This window comes from Aquarana catesbeiana, linkage group LG04 (assembly GCF_042186555.1).
Source record: "Aquarana catesbeiana isolate 2022-GZ linkage group LG04, ASM4218655v1, whole genome shotgun sequence".
Classification (NCBI taxonomy): domain Eukaryota; kingdom Metazoa; phylum Chordata; class Amphibia; order Anura; family Ranidae; genus Aquarana; species Aquarana catesbeiana.
In genome coordinates, this window is record NC_133327.1 from 582,547,585 (window position 1) to 582,568,006 (window position 20,422).

Genomic DNA, 20,422 nt, shown 5'->3' on the forward strand with positions numbered 1-20,422 from the left:
AAGTGGCATTAAGGGCTCTTTAAAAAATTAATAAATAACAAACATGCCATACTTACTTGCTCTGTGCAGTGCTTTTTTTTTTATGTCCCCCACCAGTGTTCCTGGCTCCTCCTCTTCAGCCAGTGCCCCCAAGCAAGCTGCTTGCTCTGGGGGCACTGGTGTGTGTTGACTCCCCAGCCCTGCTCTATGTGTTCATAAGACACATATAGCCACAGCTCGGCTCTGCCCCCACTATATCCTCATTGGCTCACTGGCTGATTGATGGTAGCAGGAGCCAATGCTGCTGCTGTCTCAGCCAATGAGAAATGGGAGACCTGGGAGAATCTCAGCTCTCGTGCACATCGCTGGATCAAGAATGAGCTCAGGTTAGTATTAGGGGTGACTTGGGGGGACTGCTGCACACAGAAGTTTTTTTTTTACCTTCATGCATAAAATGCGAGATCACATTCACCATTGGGCGATTCAGCAAGCCAATATCTAAAAAAACTAAATTAGCTGAATGGTACACAAAGTATATTTAGGATTGGGATAAATGGGTTGCACTTCTGAAAAAGGAGACACTTCTTTTAAAATTTAATGATACTTGTTTTTCTGGGTCTGCTTTTTAAATAGAATGCACCTGGAGTTTTTGCTGTTCTTCATTGTTATAAGTATCTATTAGATAAGATTAGCTTGGCTTTTTGTACTTAATTCACTCCCTGCTCTCATTGAACATTAAAGGGGAAGTCCAGCATGAGCTTTTTAGGCTGGGATTCTCCTAACGGTCACAGAAGTGCAATTCGTTTTGCATTCCTGTGACCCATTTACAGCGGAGAGCGGTCTGAGGATGAGTCAAGGCAGCGCGTCATCCCAACTTCCGAAGACTGGATCTGCCAGCTGCCTGGACTGATGGCAGTCTCAGCCTCTCAGCAAGCCGCTGAGAGGCTGAGACAGTTGCTCCCCGCCCCTCCACAGCTCGGTGCTCCAATGAGCGTGGGGGACAGAGCAGGAGAGCTGCTGACTGACAGTCAGCAGCTATTCACTTGGGGAGGTGAGAGAACTAAGTCTGATGCTGCATCCACCTAGGTAAGTATGAATAGCAAAAAAAAAAAAGAAGCTTTGTTAAAATGAAACTAAATTCTCTCAATCAATATTATTGATTTATTATTTTTTTAGCATTAGTATTTAGATATTTCCTTACTCAAGATGGCTGTGGCTAGAAATGCTAAACAGGTGTTTTTCAAAGTGATTTACCAACAAAATAAAGCAAGGAGACATGGAGACATGGATGGATGGGTGAGTTCGCGCGTTCTCAAGGGCGTGTATCCTGCCGACACACCACATCGCTGATCACAGTAAAGAGCCTATGACATGTGTCCAATCACAGCTGATCACAGTATAACTAGGAAGTGCCGGTTATCATCATTCCTCTATTCACGCTGACAGGGTGTGAATAGAGGAGAGCCAATAAGCGGCTCTCCTGACAGGGGGGATCTGCACTGACAATCACAGTGCAGTGATTATCAGTGCAGCCCCATCAGCGATGCCCACTAGTTCCCACCAGTGCCCACCAGTAATGCCAATCAGTGCCCATCAGTAATGCCTTTCCATGCCCATCAGTGATGCCTGTCAGTGCCACCTATCAGTGCCGCCCATCAATGATGCCTTTTCGTGCCAGTGATGCCTGTCAGTGCCTTCTCATCAGTGCCGCCATTAGTGCTGTCTGTCAGTGCCCATCAGTGCTGCCAATCATTGCCCATCATTGCCCATCAGTGCCGCCTATCAATGCCCATCAGTGCTGCCCATCAGTGCCTACCAATGCCACCTATCAGTGTCCATCAGTGCTGCATATCCATGCCGCCTATCAGTGCTGCATATCAGTGCTGCCTATCAGTGCCCATCAGTGTTGCATATTAGTGCCTCCTCATCAGTGCCACCTCATCAGTGCCCATCAGTGAAGGAGAAAACATACTTATTTACAAAATTTTATAACAGAAACTAAAAACTTTTTCTTTTTCCAAAATTAAATTAAATACCACCAAAATAAGCTCCATAGGTCTCAAAAAAATAGTACAAATTTTGTTTGTACAGCAGTGCATGACTGCACAATTTTCATTCAAGGTGCAACATTTCTGAAAGCTGAAATTGACAATGACAGGAACAGGGTGAAAGTGCCCACTATTGAAGTGGTTAAAGTGACAGTCAACTCTCCTATTAAAAAGGAAGCTTGTCCAAACTTTTACAAATGCTTTGCAAAAGCTCGCTGCACACACTGCTCCTTTACATGCGAACAAGGTCTTACTCTCTCATGAATAGGTTGTTCATAGCAAGCCACCAAATATTTTCATTTTTTTTTAAACAAATGGTAAAAAAACAGCCAGTAGTAGTTAGTCATATTCAGTCTGACTTGTTCTGTAATATTGAAGATGTTACAGAATAAGTCCAGTTGAGTGTGACCAGCTATTTCTAGGTGTACCATGGCCTGGAGATATTAGAACTTTCCCAGACATATTAAACACAGTATTATAGAATTTGGTATTCTTCCACAGTCAGAGAGTAACATTTTTCTATGCATGCACATATAGAATAGCCTCGCCATATTTCACCTAACGTAGGGTATACTCCCTGTAGCAGTGAACAAATAAAGCTATAAAAATTCAAAAAGTAAAAAAGAAGCACAATATCATTTACAAATTATATCTGTGATCTGTGATATGTGCTCTACAGTGTATTCAAAAATAGAATATTGTTGCATTCCTATAATATATTTTCAGTGGAAAAATAAACAACTGTATATTTTAACAAGCCTGTTGCACATTCATACAAGAAACTATCATAGCAGTTTGAACACATCAAACATCTATCAAAGCTTTTAACTACACACGACCTAATGGTTTTCACATATGAAGAAACCCAACTACACACATCTATGGCACCTCTTGGTCAATACTCAGGCAATCAGATTAAAAGCATATAGCAGTTTAATAATGGAAGGACATGCTTGATTATTTGATAATCTTTCTTTAAATGAATGCTATGCAAGAAAAGCTTGATATCCATAAATGCAGTGCAAATTTAGTTTTTTCTTGTAATTATCAGAAAAAAATGAAAGCTAAAAAAATTATAAATTATTAGCATCATTTGGACTTTCAATTTTTTGGAAATTGTACTTCATATTTGAAAGCCAAGAGTGGTCCCGATATTTTTCATAAAGTATTTTAAACAATATCAAAACAAATGTATCGTATAAGAAATGAATTGTACTTTTTAATTTTCTTTTTGCAACACCCTATGAAAAGAAACAGTATGATTTTAGCACCTCCTAACACAACTAACCAGGATATACTTCACTTTATACAATTAAGGGAAATAAAATTATATTAAGAAAGCCTGAGCACTTTGGCATGCTCACATTATGATTGTGCAGCACCATTTTCATAGAAAGAGGACAATTAATAAAAGATGTTATTTTATGCCAGATCAATGAACCTGTGCTCAGTTATTACTATTGTAAATACCTTTCGATTGAGGCTGATAAAAGTAGGAGGGGGGAAAAAAAGCATCTTTTACATAGCAACCAATCCACATCAATACTTTGACTGCTCATTAGGAACTGAAAACTGAAATGTGATTGGCTGTTGTGAGCAAAAGACATTTTTCTTTTGCTTCACTTTATTATTTGCACTAATTTAGCACCATCATATTATACAGTATTTTGCAGAATATAGAGAACCCTTTACATTCATTTCTGCCCTGCCCTTATAATCCTCAGTAATAACTAAACAATGTATGGGGGGGGGGGTTATCTGCTGAAGCCACCTAATGTTCTAGAGATTAGGCCATGCTATGGACATTCGAAAATTTACATATTCTTAGAAAATAGTTAAAATAGTTAAAACTAAATCTCACTAACCTACTCTCTGTAGTTACAGGCACTGTGAAGCAACACATCCTCAGTGTTTTGAAGAGAAGCAGTCTCAGCAATATTGTCTTCTCCTATTTTCCTGTGCGCCTGATATGTATCCATATCTAAGATTAGATAGCTGGTAGGCCGCCAAGTCAAAGCTGGAGAATGAAAGTAAAACTGAGAAGCTAGGCTGCAAAATTAAAGTAGAACTAAAGCCAAAATGTTTAGATAGAGAAAGGGAGGGTTATAACCCCTGTAAATTTTTTATTGCCATCTGTTCCTCATTGGGAAAATTTCCCATAGTCACAACTGGAAGTGAGAAGAAATCCCTCCAAAATTAAGGAAATCTCTCCAAAAATGAAGGAAATCCCTGGTTGTTACCAGGGTCACCAGAACTAGTGTTCCCAGCGGAAGATGCCACCCTATTCCTGCTCTGCAACAACTCAAAGTTTGGGCATTTTCTATCACTTCCACTCTCTGTGGTAACAGACACTAGGACAAATAGAAAGGGTGAAACTTCCTAACAAGAGCATAGACAGCAATAAAAAACCAAAGAAGTGTTCAGATCCTTCTCCACTCTATCCAAAACTAGAAAAAAAAGTTGTACCTTTAGTTATACTTAAAAGGATTAATTGATCCATAGTGTCTGCAGCCACAGAGGTTAGTAAGGGCTTGTTTTGAATTCAATTAACTATTGGGCCTTGTTCATATGGGTATACTTAAGCATACACTTGTGTGAGGGTTGTGTGTTGCCCAAACGAGAAGGACATGTGTTCTGTACATCTGCGTGCAGGCAGCCCCATTCATGTCAGTTGGGATAAAGCATCTGCACAGACACAGCCACTGCTTCCAATTTGACATCTGTGTGGGTGCAGGTGTGTGTCCCCAAACACACACTGTCTGCATTTGCGAACACAACCTCAGACTGTCCATAGCCTGGCCATAGATCTACATAGGGAAGAAACATATGCAAACACTGGGAAGACAAACATACTCCAAACAGCTGGTGTTCCTAGTGAAAACCACCCCCAACATCCAACATTGCAAGGCAAAAATGATAAACTCTTAAGCCTCATACACACGATTGGATTTTCCGCAGACAAAACCTCTGACTTTTGTCCAAAGGTGTGTGCTTGGATTTTGTCTTGCATACAAACGGCAAAGAATTGTTGGCCAACAAACATGAATGTAGTGATGTACTATGTACTACTCTTTTTCAGATCGCCACCCTTTTGGCTCCTTCTGCTAATTTCGTGTTAGTAGAAGTTTGGTGAGTGTTGATTTGCGCTTTTCATTTAGCGCTTTTCATTTAGCGCTTTTCGTTTTGTGCTTTTCAGTTAGTTTCTGAAAGGCCGTTTGCCAGCCAGACATGTTGCGGAATCGGAGGAGATAACGTGTTATTTATTATTGGCCTTGGAGTTATTGCTTTGAACCAAGTTCAGTACAGGAACAGGAGGAGGAGGAGTTCTTGGACCAAAAATTGGTTGCTTTATTAATCGTGACCAATTATGTCATATGCCATTGCTGCGGGAGCTCCAGGAGAATAATTCGGATGATTTTCAGAATTATCTCCGGATGACGGACCCCTGCTTTCACCAACTCTTGGCATTGTTGACCCCCCTATATTAAGAAGCAGGACACATGCATGAGGCTTTTATTTTATTTTTTGGTTGAATAATTATTTGATTTGGTATATTTAATATATTTTTGGATGCATAGAATGCACTTTTTGGTTAATCTTTATTGGCAGATAGCATAAAATTTAATTTTATTTGTTTTCTTTTTTTAATGCACAATAAAAAAAATTGTGGAGATTAATACTTGGCTATGTGTTTTACTTCAAATGACAGTTTGGGAGTAGGCAGTTACATTTAAAAAAAATACAATGTATAATTGACAAGGGACACCAACATAGTTGTATCTTTGATCTTAAAAACTACGGAATAAGGATAATGGTGTTGTGGTAACTTGCCAAAAAAAAAATAATAATATTATTCTTGATATCACTAGAAAAAAAAGCCCTTGAAAATTTGTTTGCAATAACTCCATTAGTATCACCAGCAAAGCAGCTTCATTATTATCCCATTAAAGAAGAAGAAAATTTGCGCTGCATTTCGACATTTCATAATTTGCCACGTCACGAATGTTAAGTCTCCATTATGAACGCTAGTTTACAAGACCGACCGCTTCTGACTCGTCCTTGCTTCCGAGCATGCGTGTTTGTACTTTTGTCCGATGGACTTGTGTACACACGCTTGGAAAATCCGACAATAGACATTTGTCCGCGAAAAATTTTAAAACCTGCTATCCAACATTTGTCCACGGAAAATCTGACAACAATTGTCTGATGGAGCGTACAAACGGTTGGATTTTCCACCAACAGTCTGTCATCACACAATTCTCGTTGGAAAATCCGATCATGTGTACGAGGCTTTAGACACTGATCCAGCCCTGAGACTTTGAACTGAACAGAGGTTCGCTGATCTGATATAAAAGTTAGTCCTTTTAGTAAATCATCCCTTATGCAGGTAGAAACAAAAAGGAAGCCGATTTTATATACAATTTGAAAGCTTTTATAATACTGTAAGAAGGTCTAGATATTGTTAATCTTATGTGAAAAGTATCCCAGGTGCCTGACATTATTAGCATTATACATTGTTAAAATGATAAATTAATATTTTATCTCATATCTTTAGTAACGTCAAGTTTACCAGACACCATAATTAAGTTAACAATAGAATATTTAAACATTGTTGCATCAAAACAATACTTTTTTTCTTTTTTTCTGTTAGGAAAAGACTTTTATATATATTTTTTGTAATATATAGTATATATACTTTTTCCGGACTGGAACATATTTCCTATGAACGCACTATTTACCTTTTGGTTTTAAATAGCTGTGCCATCATCGGAAGTTATTTTATAGAATGTGCTATAAACACAGTATGTGCCTTTTATTTCAAAAGGACATACATGCAGCTTTGAAAGATCATGTTAGAGTAATTGTGCCATTTTCTTGTAATTAATCTATACACAGATAATTTCATACATATCACTCTCTCTGGGGAATAGTATTTGTAAATCATCTTTGAGGATCTTTCATTGTCATTTTTCTTTATCATTGTAAGGGTGCAGAAAATAGTCATCTTGTACTACATTGGTCCTTTGTACTGACTGCCGGACAGATGTCTAATTCCAGGACATGAACCTGCAGCATCTCCAAGTTTCCTCCACACAGCCTGAAAAAGAAGAAGACACAAAAGTGTCAGCCTGCTGAGAAGTGAAATGCTTTATGCTGAATTGTCAGCTACCTTGCAAAGATCATAACATAACACATGTCATTACATCAAATTAAATATATTGATAGACACAAGTTTTTCTCAAATTCAAAATGAAAAAATTCCTCCATTCTTTACACTGGATGACAAAGCTGGCCACCTTGAGAATATTTGGTCATATCTGAAACTGAGTCTTTACATTTATTTCACACTGTTTAATTTTTGAACCTAAGGGTGAGCTAATTACTCAGCTTAAAGACCTCAGTACCATCATGCTCCCATTCAGGCCATTTTCCAGTTTTCAGTACAGTGATAATTTACCTGACATTTACGAAGTCATGCAACACAGTATTCAAAATATTTCTTTCTCGTTTTTGAAGACAGATAGCATTTTCATTTGGTGGTAATTAATAACACTACTTTTTATTAGTATTTTTTACTTATTACTATAGAAAGGAAAAATACTAAAACTAACAAAATAAGCTGCTTCCCTTACATTCTGTTAAAAAATCATATAAAATAAAACTTCCAGAACAGTATAAACACACCCTAAATGACCCCATTTTGAAAACTGGAAACCCATTTTTGGAAATAAAGAAACATGCTGATATTGACGTAGTTAAGGTACACTTCATCTTTAAAGTTTCCCACTGAAGCCAAGTGCAAGTCTTTTGTTATTAGTGGAAGAAAGTCCCCTGGAAGATGAAATTGCATTGTTCTAACAACTTCAACAGAACATTGGATTTTTAGGGTGGCCACACAAATGTTAAAGTACCAAACGTTTATTAAAGCCATTAAGGCAGGGGTGTCCAAACTACGGCCCTCCAGCTGTTGCGGAACTACACTTCCCATGAGGCATTGTAAAACTCTGACATTCACAGACATGACTAGGCATGATGGGAGTTGTAGTTCCTTAACAACTGGAGGGCCATAGTTTGGACACCACTGCATTAAGGCATTAAAAAGTATTCAACATACTATAAAAACATTTCCTTAAGGATTACAAATATAAAGACAAATTTCACAATATCACTGTCTCTCTGGCTAGGTTCACATCTGTGCTGGTGGTTCTCGCTGCAGTTCTGCACCTATTTTCACAGCCGCAACCACCCACACAGAAAAATGCGGGACACGCGTGTGGGTGACATTAATCCTAATGGCATGCCGCACACACTGGAAATCACTCCCACACTGGGAACTGCACTGCACTTTCCGTTCCCGTGTGGGCTGCGATTTCAGAAATTGTTTAGGGACCTTTTCCCTGGATTTTAGGAGGTATGGCATCTCATTCACGTGAACCATCAATGTGAACTTAGCTTTCCTCAGTACATATTCATGTTTGACTTTTCTGATTACATAAATTCAGTACTGAAGATTATCAGAAGAGATTTTGTAAGGGGAAGTTCCATGATTTGTCACAACGTGTTTTGTGGGTACCATAAACCCCACTTCTTCAGATGCTGCAAAACTACAAACAATAAGTCAGTATTTATTCCAACAATAGAATATTTTAATAAAAATATCCATCACATACACGTATAGTAAATATCTTTCTTTGTTAATTATCAGGCATGGGATTAAGGGCCTGGGAACTGTCAAACACACTATACCTTCCCCTGGGAGGAAAACCATGCAGGAATTAAAAAAAAAAAAAAAAAGCTAATATAGCAATGAGAGCCAAGAAAGGAAATAATTCCTTATAAGTGAGAGTTTCCCCCAATGGTACGTACCCTAAAATTATGCTGAGACCCCCAAAGAGAAGGACCAGAGGGAGAAAAGGAAGGGGATTATATGCCTCTCACTATTAGATATAGTAGTCCTGTAGTCCTGTTTTCATAAGGAAACAGAGGTGTACCCTGTAGGAAGGGGCCTGGTATCAAGTATACCTACACCATTAAAGATATATTTATAGATAGATTCTATCCCCCATATGCTGACATATAGATCTCATATTGATAAATCTGGCCCATACTAAAGTATATTCTCTGGGCCTCACATATCATCCATAAACCATTAAGAATTTCATTACAAAGCCCCATGTGGTTTTTCCAGGGGAAGGTATGGGGAAGTTTTGAAGTACATAAAGAAAGCGTTGTGGGTGGGTCCCGGTGTGTAGCCACCTTCTACTGTCCACACACAGGTGCTGCTGAACTATGGCTAAAGCTGCTGAAAATGGAATGGCACTAAGGCAGAAAAAAGATGGCAGCTAGGCTTCATCTTCCAGTCATATGATAAGACTGATCTCTCTGGAAAACAGTGGTGAACCCGCGCAACAGAAATAGATGAGGGTTAAATAAGGGTTAAGAACTGCTGCCTCCACAGATGCAATCGCCACCGGGGTGGAAAAAGCTGAGTGTGAGAAAAATGTAATGTGTGGGTGTGGCGCTGTTCTGATTAAGAACCAGTGTGAAATTGTAAAAGATATAAAAATATAATCCTATGACGTGTATAATGCCTCTATGCTGTCATACTGAATATCCCTGTGAAAATAGAAATCTCATACTAAAGGTGCAAAGAGATGACAAATAACTGCGTGAACATAAACAAAATTAATAATAGACAGATAAATGCATCAAAAATGAAAATAGTGTGATCCACTCTAACATATGATAGCCAAAACATACATGTGTGAATGCTTAAGGAAATGGGGGAGGACGGGGGGGGGGGATGGGAAGGAAAGCAAAACCAGATTAATGCCTCAGCTGGAATAGACAATGATGTTGCTGAAGGTCCTTATAAAGTGCACATGTGAAAATATAGTGACTTATGCTTAATACAGCAATGATGATTTTTTTTTTTTGAATAGCCCTTTGAATATTGCTGACAGTTAGATTTTTTCAATAGACAAGTGTGTTCAGTGCCATCCTCTAATGTTTAACTTCTTTGGTGACAGTGTTGTTATATCACATTCTCTTAATGTGCAGACACTCACCAGCTTCTTTCGCCCCTGCAGGGGTAACAGGCAGTCACAGTCTGTGCCACTGTGCAGCAGTCCCTGGCAGTTTCAGGATCGGGTTGGCGTTAAACATAAAAGAGAAGGGATGCCCATAGCGTAAAACCATTTAAAAAGTTTTATTTGAGAAAGATGACAGAGCGGTACTCACATATTGGTAGCTCATATAAAGCAAAAAGTCATCAGTAGGACCGTCAAAATCAAATCCTATGTTCCCTGGGAGATGATACAAAACGTAGGTATAGGCCACGCCCTACGCGTTTCGTCATTGGGCGTTCTGACAACAAAATCCGTTGTCAGAATTTCCGATCGTGTGGACACAAATCCGACGCACAAAGTGCCACGCATGCTCAGAATAAATAAAGGGATGGAAGCTATTGGCTACTGCCCCGTTTATAGTCCTGACGTACGTGTTTTACGTCACCGTGTTCAGAACGATCGGATTTTCCGACAACTTTGTGTGACCGTGTGTATGCAAGACAAGTTTGAGCCAACATCCGTCGGAAAAAATCCTAGGATTTTGTTGTCGGAATGTCCGATCAATGTCCGACTGTGTGTACGGGGCATAAGAGCACGTGACATAACAACACTGTCACCAAAGAAGTTAAACATTAGAGGATGGCACTGAACACACTTGTCTATTGAAAAAATCTAACTGTCAGCAATATTCATAAGGACTATTTAAAAAAAAATTATCATTGCTGTATTAAGCATAAGTCACTATATTCTCACATGTGCACTTTATAAGGACCTTCAGCAACATCATTGTCTATTCCAGCTGAGGCATTAATCTGGTTTTGCTTTCCTTCCCATCCCCCCCCCCCCCGTCCTCCCCCATTTCCTTAAGCATTCACACATGTATGTTTTGGCTATCATATGTTAGAGTGGATCACACTATTTTCATTTTTGATGCATTTATCTGTCTATTATTAATTTTGTTTATGTTCACGCAGTTATTTGTCATCTCTTGGCACCTTTAGTAAGAGATTTCTTTTTTCACAGGGAAATTCAGTATGACAGCATAGAGGCATTATGCACGTCATAGGATTATATTTTTATATCTTTTACAATTTCACACTGGTTCTTAATCAGAACAGCGCCACACCCACACTTTACATTTTTCTCACGACTGACCTCTCTACTTTCCCTCAGCCCTGTCCCTATATACTACTCTACCCTGCCTTGCTTCTACATACTAGTAGTCACACCAGTCAGGGTTGGGGATGCCCTGTCAGGTAGATTGTATAGGGCTCATGATTTCTAAAGGTGGCCCTGTGTACAAGTAAAGGGAAAGATGTGTCAGCCAAAAGTAGAAGTTCAGATTCCAAACTGGAAGAGACCAGTGAAACTCCTGAACAATTAGGTAAAAGCTTTAGAAGTACAAAATTCTACAATGAGATTGAGAAACATCCAACTGTGATAACTTTGTTGAACACTGCCCCTTTTATTTTAAAATGTGCCCCCAAAGAAAAAAAACTGATATAAAAAAAAATTCAGACTATTGTGTGAATTATGGGAATGCAGTGAGCCACTGGCATAGAAAAAAGGAGCATTACAGCATTCTAAGATCAGTCATCTATGGCTAAGAATTAAAGATGTGTCAGATTTAAAATAAAATGGACATATATGGATGTGAAGTTTATGGATGTAGACTTCAAGCCCTTGTAAAAAAAAATAAATATATATATATATGTATATATATATATATATATATATATATATATACACACACAGTGCCTTGTTAAAGTATTCATACCCCTTGAAATTTTCCACATTTTGTCATGTTACAGTCAAAATCGTAAATGTATTTTATTGAAATTTTATGTGATAGACCAACACAAAGTGGCACTTAATTGTCAAGTGGAAGGTAAATAATAAATGGTTTTCAACAATTTAAAAAAAAATATGTGAAAAGTGTGGCGTGCATTTGTATCCAGCCCCCTTTACTCCGATATCCCTAACTAAAATCCAGTAGAACCAATTGCCTTCAGAAGTCACCTAATTAATAAATAGAGTCCACCTAGGTGTAATTTATCCTCCGTATAAATACAGCTGTTCTGTGAAGCCCTCAGAGGTTTGTTAGAGAACCTTAGTGAACAAACAGAATCATGAAGGCCAAGGAACACACCAGACAGGTCAGGGATAAAGTTGTGGAAAAGTTTAAAGCAGGGTTAGGTTAAGCTTTGAACATCTCACGGAGCACTGTTCAATCCATCATCAGAAAATGGAAAGAGTATGGCACCACTGCAAACCTACCAAGACATGGCTGTCCTCCTAAACTGAAAGGCCGGGTTGACATTAACCAGAGAAGCAGCCAAGAGGCCCATGGTAACTCTGGAGGAGCTGCAGAGATTAACAGCTCAGGTGGGAGAATCTGTCCATAGGACAACTATTAGCCGTGTACTCCACAAATCTGGCCTTTATGAAAGAGTGGCAAGAAGAAAGCCATTGTTGAAAGAAAGCCATAAGAAGTCCTGTTTGCAGTTTGCGAGAAGCCACACAGCAAACATGTGGAAGAAAGTGCTCTGGGATGAGATCAAAATTTTACTTTTTGGCCTAAAAGCAAAACACTATGTGTGGGGGAAAAGTAACATTGCACATCACCCTGAACACACCATCCCCACAATGAAACATGGTGATGGCAGAATCATGTTGTGGGGATGCTTTTCTTCAGCAGGGACAGGAAAGCTAGTAAGAGTTGATGGGAAGATGGATGGAGCCAAATACAAGGCAATCTTAGAAGAAAACCTGTTAGTCTGCAAAAGACTTGGGACTGGGGTGGGGGTTCACCTTCCAGCAGGACAACAACCCTAAACATACAGCCAGAGCTACAATGGAATGGTTTAGATTAAAGCATATTCATATGTTAGAATGGCCCAGTCAAAGTTCAGACCTACATTCAATTGAGAATTTAGGTCTGAACAAGACTTGAAAATTGCTGTTCACAGACGCTCTCCATCCAATCTGACAGAGCTTGAGCTATTTTGCAAGGAAGAATGGGCATAAATGTCACTCTCTAGATGTGCAAAGCTGGTAGAGACATCCCCAAAAAGACTTGCAGCTGTAATTGCAGCGAAAGGTGGTTCTACAAAATATTGATTCAGGGGGGCTGAATACAAATGCACGCCACACTTTTCAGATATTTATTTGTAACAAATGTTGAAAACCATTTATCATTTTCCTTCCACTTCACAATTATGTGCAACTTTGTGTTGGTCTATCACAGAAAATCACAATACAATACATTTACGTTTTTGGTTGTAACAAGACAACATGTGGAAAATTTAATGGAGTATGAATACTTTTTAAGGCACTGTATATATATATATATATATATATATATATATATATATATATATATATATATATATACATATATATATAAATATATATATACATATTTAAATATAGTTTTAAGTTTTATAGTTTAGTTGTCAAAATAAAAAGAAAAACTTGGGAGTGCGGTGCTCCGCCCACCCGGCCATGTCACTCATTCACAGCTCTCTGTGAATGGAAAGCTACAAGGTCAGCCTCTGCGGCTGTCGGCTTGTAGTTTTCAATGAACTACCATGGTGCTGTGGGCGCTGTGGTAGTTCATTCATTCTTTATGTCAGCATGTGTAGGCTTCCTTGTACGAGGTACGAGCAAGCCTATACACTGACAGGTCTGCAGGAGACCTGCATGGCATCAGCAATCTGCTGATCACTGGTGCAATGCTTTAAAGGCTCCTGCAACAAAAAATAATAAACACACATTTTCTTACCTGCAAAAACATGTGCATGTATTATTTTTTCTGAAAAGGTGAACTTATCCTTTAAAGTAGACAAAACAATGAGGAATGGATGCAAAATTGTATTAATAAATGCAGTGTACTTTAACATTCTACAGTGGAATCCTCCGTGGTACTCACTGTCAAGCTAAAGACTAGGGAGTGACAGAGTGGGAAACCAGCCAATGGCTGCTTAGTGGTGAGAAAGTGAACTGGTATGGGGTTCAAAGGAACTCCTTACCAATTACCCGAAGAGGAGGATAAACAGTGTTTTTTAACTGTAAATTGTTATTAATATTTGAAAGTTAAGCAGTACAAGCAATGTATGATAAGGAACATACAGAAAAATCTGTAGGTTAAATGTTACAGATATTTCACATAAACAACCTATCATTCCCAATTGTTGAGTCAGTGTGGGCACCTTTTCCAAGGTCCCCCTGCCCCCCCAAAGGGCAGGTGCATATGTTATAAAGACGGAACATGGTGGTATGGAAGACCTCAAACAACTACAACAAAAACAAGGTGACTGATCCTCTTTTCAAAATAGGTGCTAACTTCTTTTGTGGTAGGGTTAGGGTTAGGGCAATCACCATCCTAGGGAAGACAGAATATATGTAAATACAACAAACAGGAGACTGACTCTTAAAATGGTAAAAACTCAATATGCTTTTATATTTATAGGAAAACGTAAAAAAAATATACAGTGGTTGTATTTGCAGGCTATATTTAACCACTTCCAGACCAGCTGCAGCAGTTATATTGCGGCAGGCTGGCTCCCCTGTGCAAGCCATCGTAGCTGTATGTTGGCTCTTTAAGACACCTCCAGAGGAGTGCGCTCACCCAAAGCATATCCCTGGAGCCGATGCGAGTGCCCAGTGGGTGCGATGACCGCCGGACACCCGCGATTGCTCGTTACAGAACGAGAATGGGGATGTGTGTGTGTAAACACACAAATCCCGGTTTCCTCAGGGGAGAGGAGATAGATTGTGTGTTCATACTAAGTATGAACACCGATCTCTCTCTCCTCCCCTAGTCAGTCCCATCCCCCCTACAGTTAGAACACACCCAGGGAACACAGTTAACCCCTTGATTGCCCCCTATTGTTAACCCCTAACCTGCCAGTGTCATTTATACAGTAATCAGTGCATTTTTATAGCATTGATTGCTGTATAAATGTCACTGGTCCCAAAAATGTGTCAAAAGTGTCAGATTTGTATGCCTCAATATCGCAGTACCGATTAAAATCGCTGATTGCTGCCATTACTAGTAAGAAAATAAATAATAATAAAAATGCCATAAATCTATTACCTATTTTGTAGACGCAATAATGTGTGCGCAAACCAATCAATATATGCTTATTGCGTAGAACAGGGTTATGCAATTAGCGGACCTCCAGCTGTTGCAAAACTACAAGTCCCATCATGCCTCTGCCTTTAGTGTCATGCTTTTGGCTGTCAGAGTCTTGCTATGCCTCATGGGAATTGTAGTTCTGCAACAGCTGGAGGTCCGCTAATTGCATATCCCTGGCGTAGAAGAATACACATCGGCCTAAACTAAGGAAACATTTTTTTTTTAATTTGGGATATTTATTATAGCAAAAAGTAAAAGATATTGTGTTTTTTTCAAAATTGTCTCTCTTCTTTTGTTTAAAGCGCAAAAAATAAAAACCGCAGAGGTGATCAAATACCACCAAAAGAAAGCTCTATTTGTGGGAAAAAAACTATTTTGTTTGGGTACAATACACTTCACAAATATGTACCACTTTGTGTTGGTCTATCACATAAAATCCCAATAAAATACATTTAGGTTTTTGGTTGTAACTTGACAAAATGTGAAAAATTTCAACGGGTATGAATACTTTTTCAAGGCACTGTATGTATTTATACATGTTTATCATATCCCCTTTAATCTCCAATTAATTCATGAGTTTCATAATCGCGCAAGTGTCAGTTAAAGCGACGCAGTGCCGCATCGCAAAAAATGGCCTGGTCATTGAGCAGCCAAATCTTCTGGGGCTGAAGTGGTTAATATGAAAAAAGAAACCTATGAATAATATGAATAATACATTTTTTCTCAAAATGATGACAAATATGACTCAGACCTTCTCTAGTCACACAACAATTAGAGTTCTACCTACACGCATCATTTAATGTATTGTTCATATCAAGAGCTTAGTTTCAGGCTTACACTATGAGATCTGAATTATGACCAATGGCTTATATTGTGCTTATAATTGCTCTGTACCAAGGACCACTGTAACATGCTAATTTGACAGGGTTACTGTTTGATCAAGACTCTTGGAAATGTCATCAACGGGGAAAATGGGAGGTTAGAGCAATTACTCTGCTTTTTCATGAGCAACACAAATATGGTCTGAAACATTGTTTTGGCTAACAATTACATTATGATAGGGCAATCCACATATACACAATAAAATACATTTAAAATGGACCAGAAATATAGTGTGTGTGTGTATATATATATATATATATATATATATATATATATATATATATATTCCTAACCGTGAATGCCAAAAGGTGCCTGCAGAGCCTTTAACTGTCAAGAGAATGCATTCTGTGAATTCAGGGAACACCTCAAAACTGAGCTAGAAGTTGGAAATTAAATACTTTGTTTTGCTAAAAATATGTAAGTGCCCTATCATCCAAATTCACTGCCCCAGGGAACACATATCAAACCAAAGTAATTATGAAAAAAATATGATTTTAGTGGGGAGCTTTAAATAAAACTTTAAATAAAACATTAAAAATGTCCTGAACCTGCCTGTGAAGTTGCGTGACTTCAAAACTGACATTTGCAAAGAAAAAAAATGTAGGCAAGGCCAGCTCCCAGTTGCTTTCTTCTGTTTGCAAAGCAGCTTAGAATTTCCTTCCTTATCTTAGATGAGAATCTGGTATAGATGTCAAAGAAGACCAATGCAAAAAGCAGGAAAAACAAAGGGTGAGGTTCCCACCTTTAAAACTTAATACCAGACCCTTATCTGAGCAAGTAGCCTGACAGGCCAGGAAAGAGGGTTGAGAGAGCCCCCCTACTAAACTAAACCAGGCAATATGGCCCCAACATGGGGGATACCCTGCTGGAGGGGACTCCCCTTGCAAAGCACTTTGTCCCCATGTTGATGAGAACAAGAAAGGACAAAAGAACAGCGCCCTCTAAGTGCAGTATGCAAGTATTTCATGAAGATTAAAAATGTATTAAAATACACTCACAAAGGTGTAAAGAGAATGGGCATGTAATATGGTGTCATCTGCTCCAACTGCCGGGTGAATGTCCAATGCTGTTGTTATGGATGTGTGTCCGCGATCCTGTCAATCCTCCGGCCACACTGTTGGTGTACAGGGCTTCCGGATGGCAGGGACAGCATTCAGCGGCGTGCACGGACGATCGTGGGTTCAGTCACTTCCGGGTCGGGTCAACAGGTGGTGCTTCGCATTCGGGACATGCGTGTCCCTTCCTCAGTGAGAGTACCTTGTAATATAGTCGTATTAGCTAACTTATCAATATTATAATATATATTGGATTGAAGTATATAGAAAATATTATGGGCACTATAGACTACCAGCAGCTATAGACTACCAGCAATTTCAGGAGAACGGAATATCTGTATTAAAAAAAAAAGGGAATAAATACTTATTAATAGTAATCATAATGACTATATAGTAATTAGTAAATAAATATTATATTATAAATAAATAATATTTTTAATATTTATTTACTAATTACTATATAGTCATTATGATTACTATTAATAAGTATTTATTCCCTTTTTTTTTTTTTTGGACCTTCCCTGCACCCGGCAGTCGGAGCGGATGACACCATATTACATGCTCATTCTCTTTACACCTTTGTGAGTGTATATATTTTTAATCTACATTAAATACTTGCATACTGCACTTAGAGGGAGCTGTTCTTTTGTCCTTTCTACATTTTAGAGTTTTTTTCTGCCTTCTAAACTCCGGAACTGGCAGCCGTCCATGGACAGTTATCTCACATGGACTAATTTCCAAATAATAACTGTTTTACATGTTATACTTCCTATTCCTCTACCCATACAAGTTTTAATGACATTGTTATATCCAGAGTGCGCCATATTACCCAATTGTTTTGATGAGAACAAGAGCTTCTTCCCAACAACCCTGGCCCGGTGGTTGTGGGGTTCTGCAGGCAGGGGGCTTTAACAATAAGAGAGCCCCAAAAAGCACCCCCTCATGTGAATTACTAAGGGGTACGTATTATCCCTACTCATTAACACAAAAAAGAAAACAGTAAATAAAGACACTTACACAATCCTTTATTTTAAAAAAATGTTCCATGATGTACATCCACTACCAATCATCTTGTTCAGTGTTGGAGATCCATGTCAATCACGATAAACAACGCTGACACAATAAAAAAAATTCAGCCAAAATGTCAGATTCCATCACTGGCATACCACGACTAACCTCTCCTGGGACCCAGGATGACATCACTGTTTTCTAAGGACACAGCAAGTGCTGGCACCAACAGCTTCCTTAGCAACCATTGACAAGAAAGAATCTTGCATATATAGTAGTGGTAGAATTACGGCTACTGTTTATGACATTCAGCTCCCGTCGAACAAGCTGGCATTTGGACGAATACCCGAACAGCCAAATTTAGGTCCTGTGTTTGGACCAGGGATGTGCAGTCAGAGGAGGCAGGTGAGGCAGAGCCTCACCTGCCATGAACAAAAAAAAATGATCAAGCTTCGAGGGTCGTAGCTCTTCGACCTTGGGGGTAGGTAGCTACCTATAGACCTGGAGATACGGGGCTTCTTTTGCAGCTTGTCAGAAGCTACATACAGAGCTGCCAGTTTAAATAGAAGCTGGCACACTCTGTTTGCAGCAGACTGAGAGGATGAGCTCACAGTGCCTCTCACTTCTTGCCAGAACCACTGAGTTTAATGGGCAGCTTGGAGCCTTGGACCAATGGTAAAGCACCATTGGAACAAGCTGTCCAATAAAAATGCTGCAGTGGAGGCTGTCCTCTCACTGCAGTGTCATAGAAGAGGGCATGTAACTAAAAGACAAATGCTCCCTTCCAGCCCAGCCCTCTTAACTAGAAGGAAAAAGCATGGGTTTATGGGTATAAGATTTACTCATAATCCCATGTTTTTCTCACACAGTTAAGAGGGAGAATGTGAATCTGCTGCATACTGAAAAGGTACTGTTTTAATCAAACTAAATCATATATTATTATGCTATATGTTATAACAAAATAATTTATTATTTATCTATTTACTGTGAAATTACTGGTTTGAAGTTATAACTTCAAACTTAAGTAATTTGTCAGTGAAGCCACCTGCTTGAGTACAGTTTTTGAAAATATAGTAAATTAGTAAATTACCTTAAAAACAATATATAATAATTATTTGTATATTATTTCCTTATAGTAATTAACCACTTGCCACCCAGGCCAATTCTCACACTTCTCTCCTACATGTAAAAATCATAATTTTCTGCTAGAAAATTACTCAGAACCCCCAAACATTATATATATTTTTCCCTAGGGAATAAAATGGTGGTCGTTGCAACTATGTTACACAGTATTTGTGCAGTAATTTTTCAAACGTGTTTTTTTTTTTTGGAAAAAAACTGTTTCATGAATATAAAAAAAAAACACTACAGTTAGCTTGATTTTTTTGTATAATGTGAAAGATGATGTTACACCAAGTAAATAGATAGCTAACATGTCATGCTTTAAAATTGTGCACACTCGTGGAATGGGGCCAAATTTCGGTACCTAAAAATCTCCATAGGCGATGCTTTAAAAATGTTTACAGGTTACATGTTTAGAGTTACAAAGGAGGTCTAGTGCTAAAATAATTGCTCTTGCTCTAATGTTCGCGGCATATGTAAGCAGTGTGTATCTGGCTCTGATACTAGCCAGTGCCTCACCAGGCACAGACCTCACTGCACGTCCCTGGTTTGGACTGAATGTTAAGCTCCTTCCTTGAGCTCCTTCCTTAGATTGTAAGCTTCTTAAGGGCAGGGACTATTATGAATTAACTATAAATAAAGTAAATTATCTGTGCTATATAAATACCTGCAATAGGGGGCGGAGCTAGCCGCAGACAGCAATGGACGCTTAATCCAGCAGCTCCACAGCCATCAGGGCAAAATCGGCACACCGGACCACCGAGCACACCGGAGCCGAGGCGGAACATCAGGGACCCGATCGATCATGCCTAGACGGCATAAAGACAGCAGAAAGCTGCAGAAGCTCACTGCATACTTCACACAGGGGCTCAGGCAAGATAGCGGCGGCACATCAGAACATGCCAGATCCAGCACTCCTCAGCAGGGACCTGCTAAAGGTAATTCAGTCAAAAGGAATGTGCCATCTAAAAGCCCACAATCTCCCCTTCATACCCCTTCATCTGGGAGCCCTGAGAAGGCAAGATTGAGGCTATGCAATGGATTCAAGCCGGGAAGAAAGCCAGGGCCCAGATTCAGGGGAGGACACGAGGGAGCTTCCTGACTCAATTGATCTCTTTC

General features: G+C 39.0%; 1 protein-coding gene across 1 annotated transcript in view; it reads right to left on the reverse strand.

The window, feature by feature from the left end:
- Positions 1-1,336: 1,336 nt before the first annotated feature.
- CCDC85A (coiled-coil domain containing 85A) overlaps positions 1,337-20,422 on the reverse strand; it is a 515,925-nt gene continuing 496,839 nt past the window's right edge. The window contains exon 3 of the mRNA XM_073628119.1: positions 1,337-7,125. Coding sequence (XP_073484220.1) covers positions 7,076-7,125 — 50 coding nt within the window. The 3' untranslated portion in view covers positions 1,337-7,075. The remainder of the gene's footprint in view (positions 7,126-20,422) is intronic.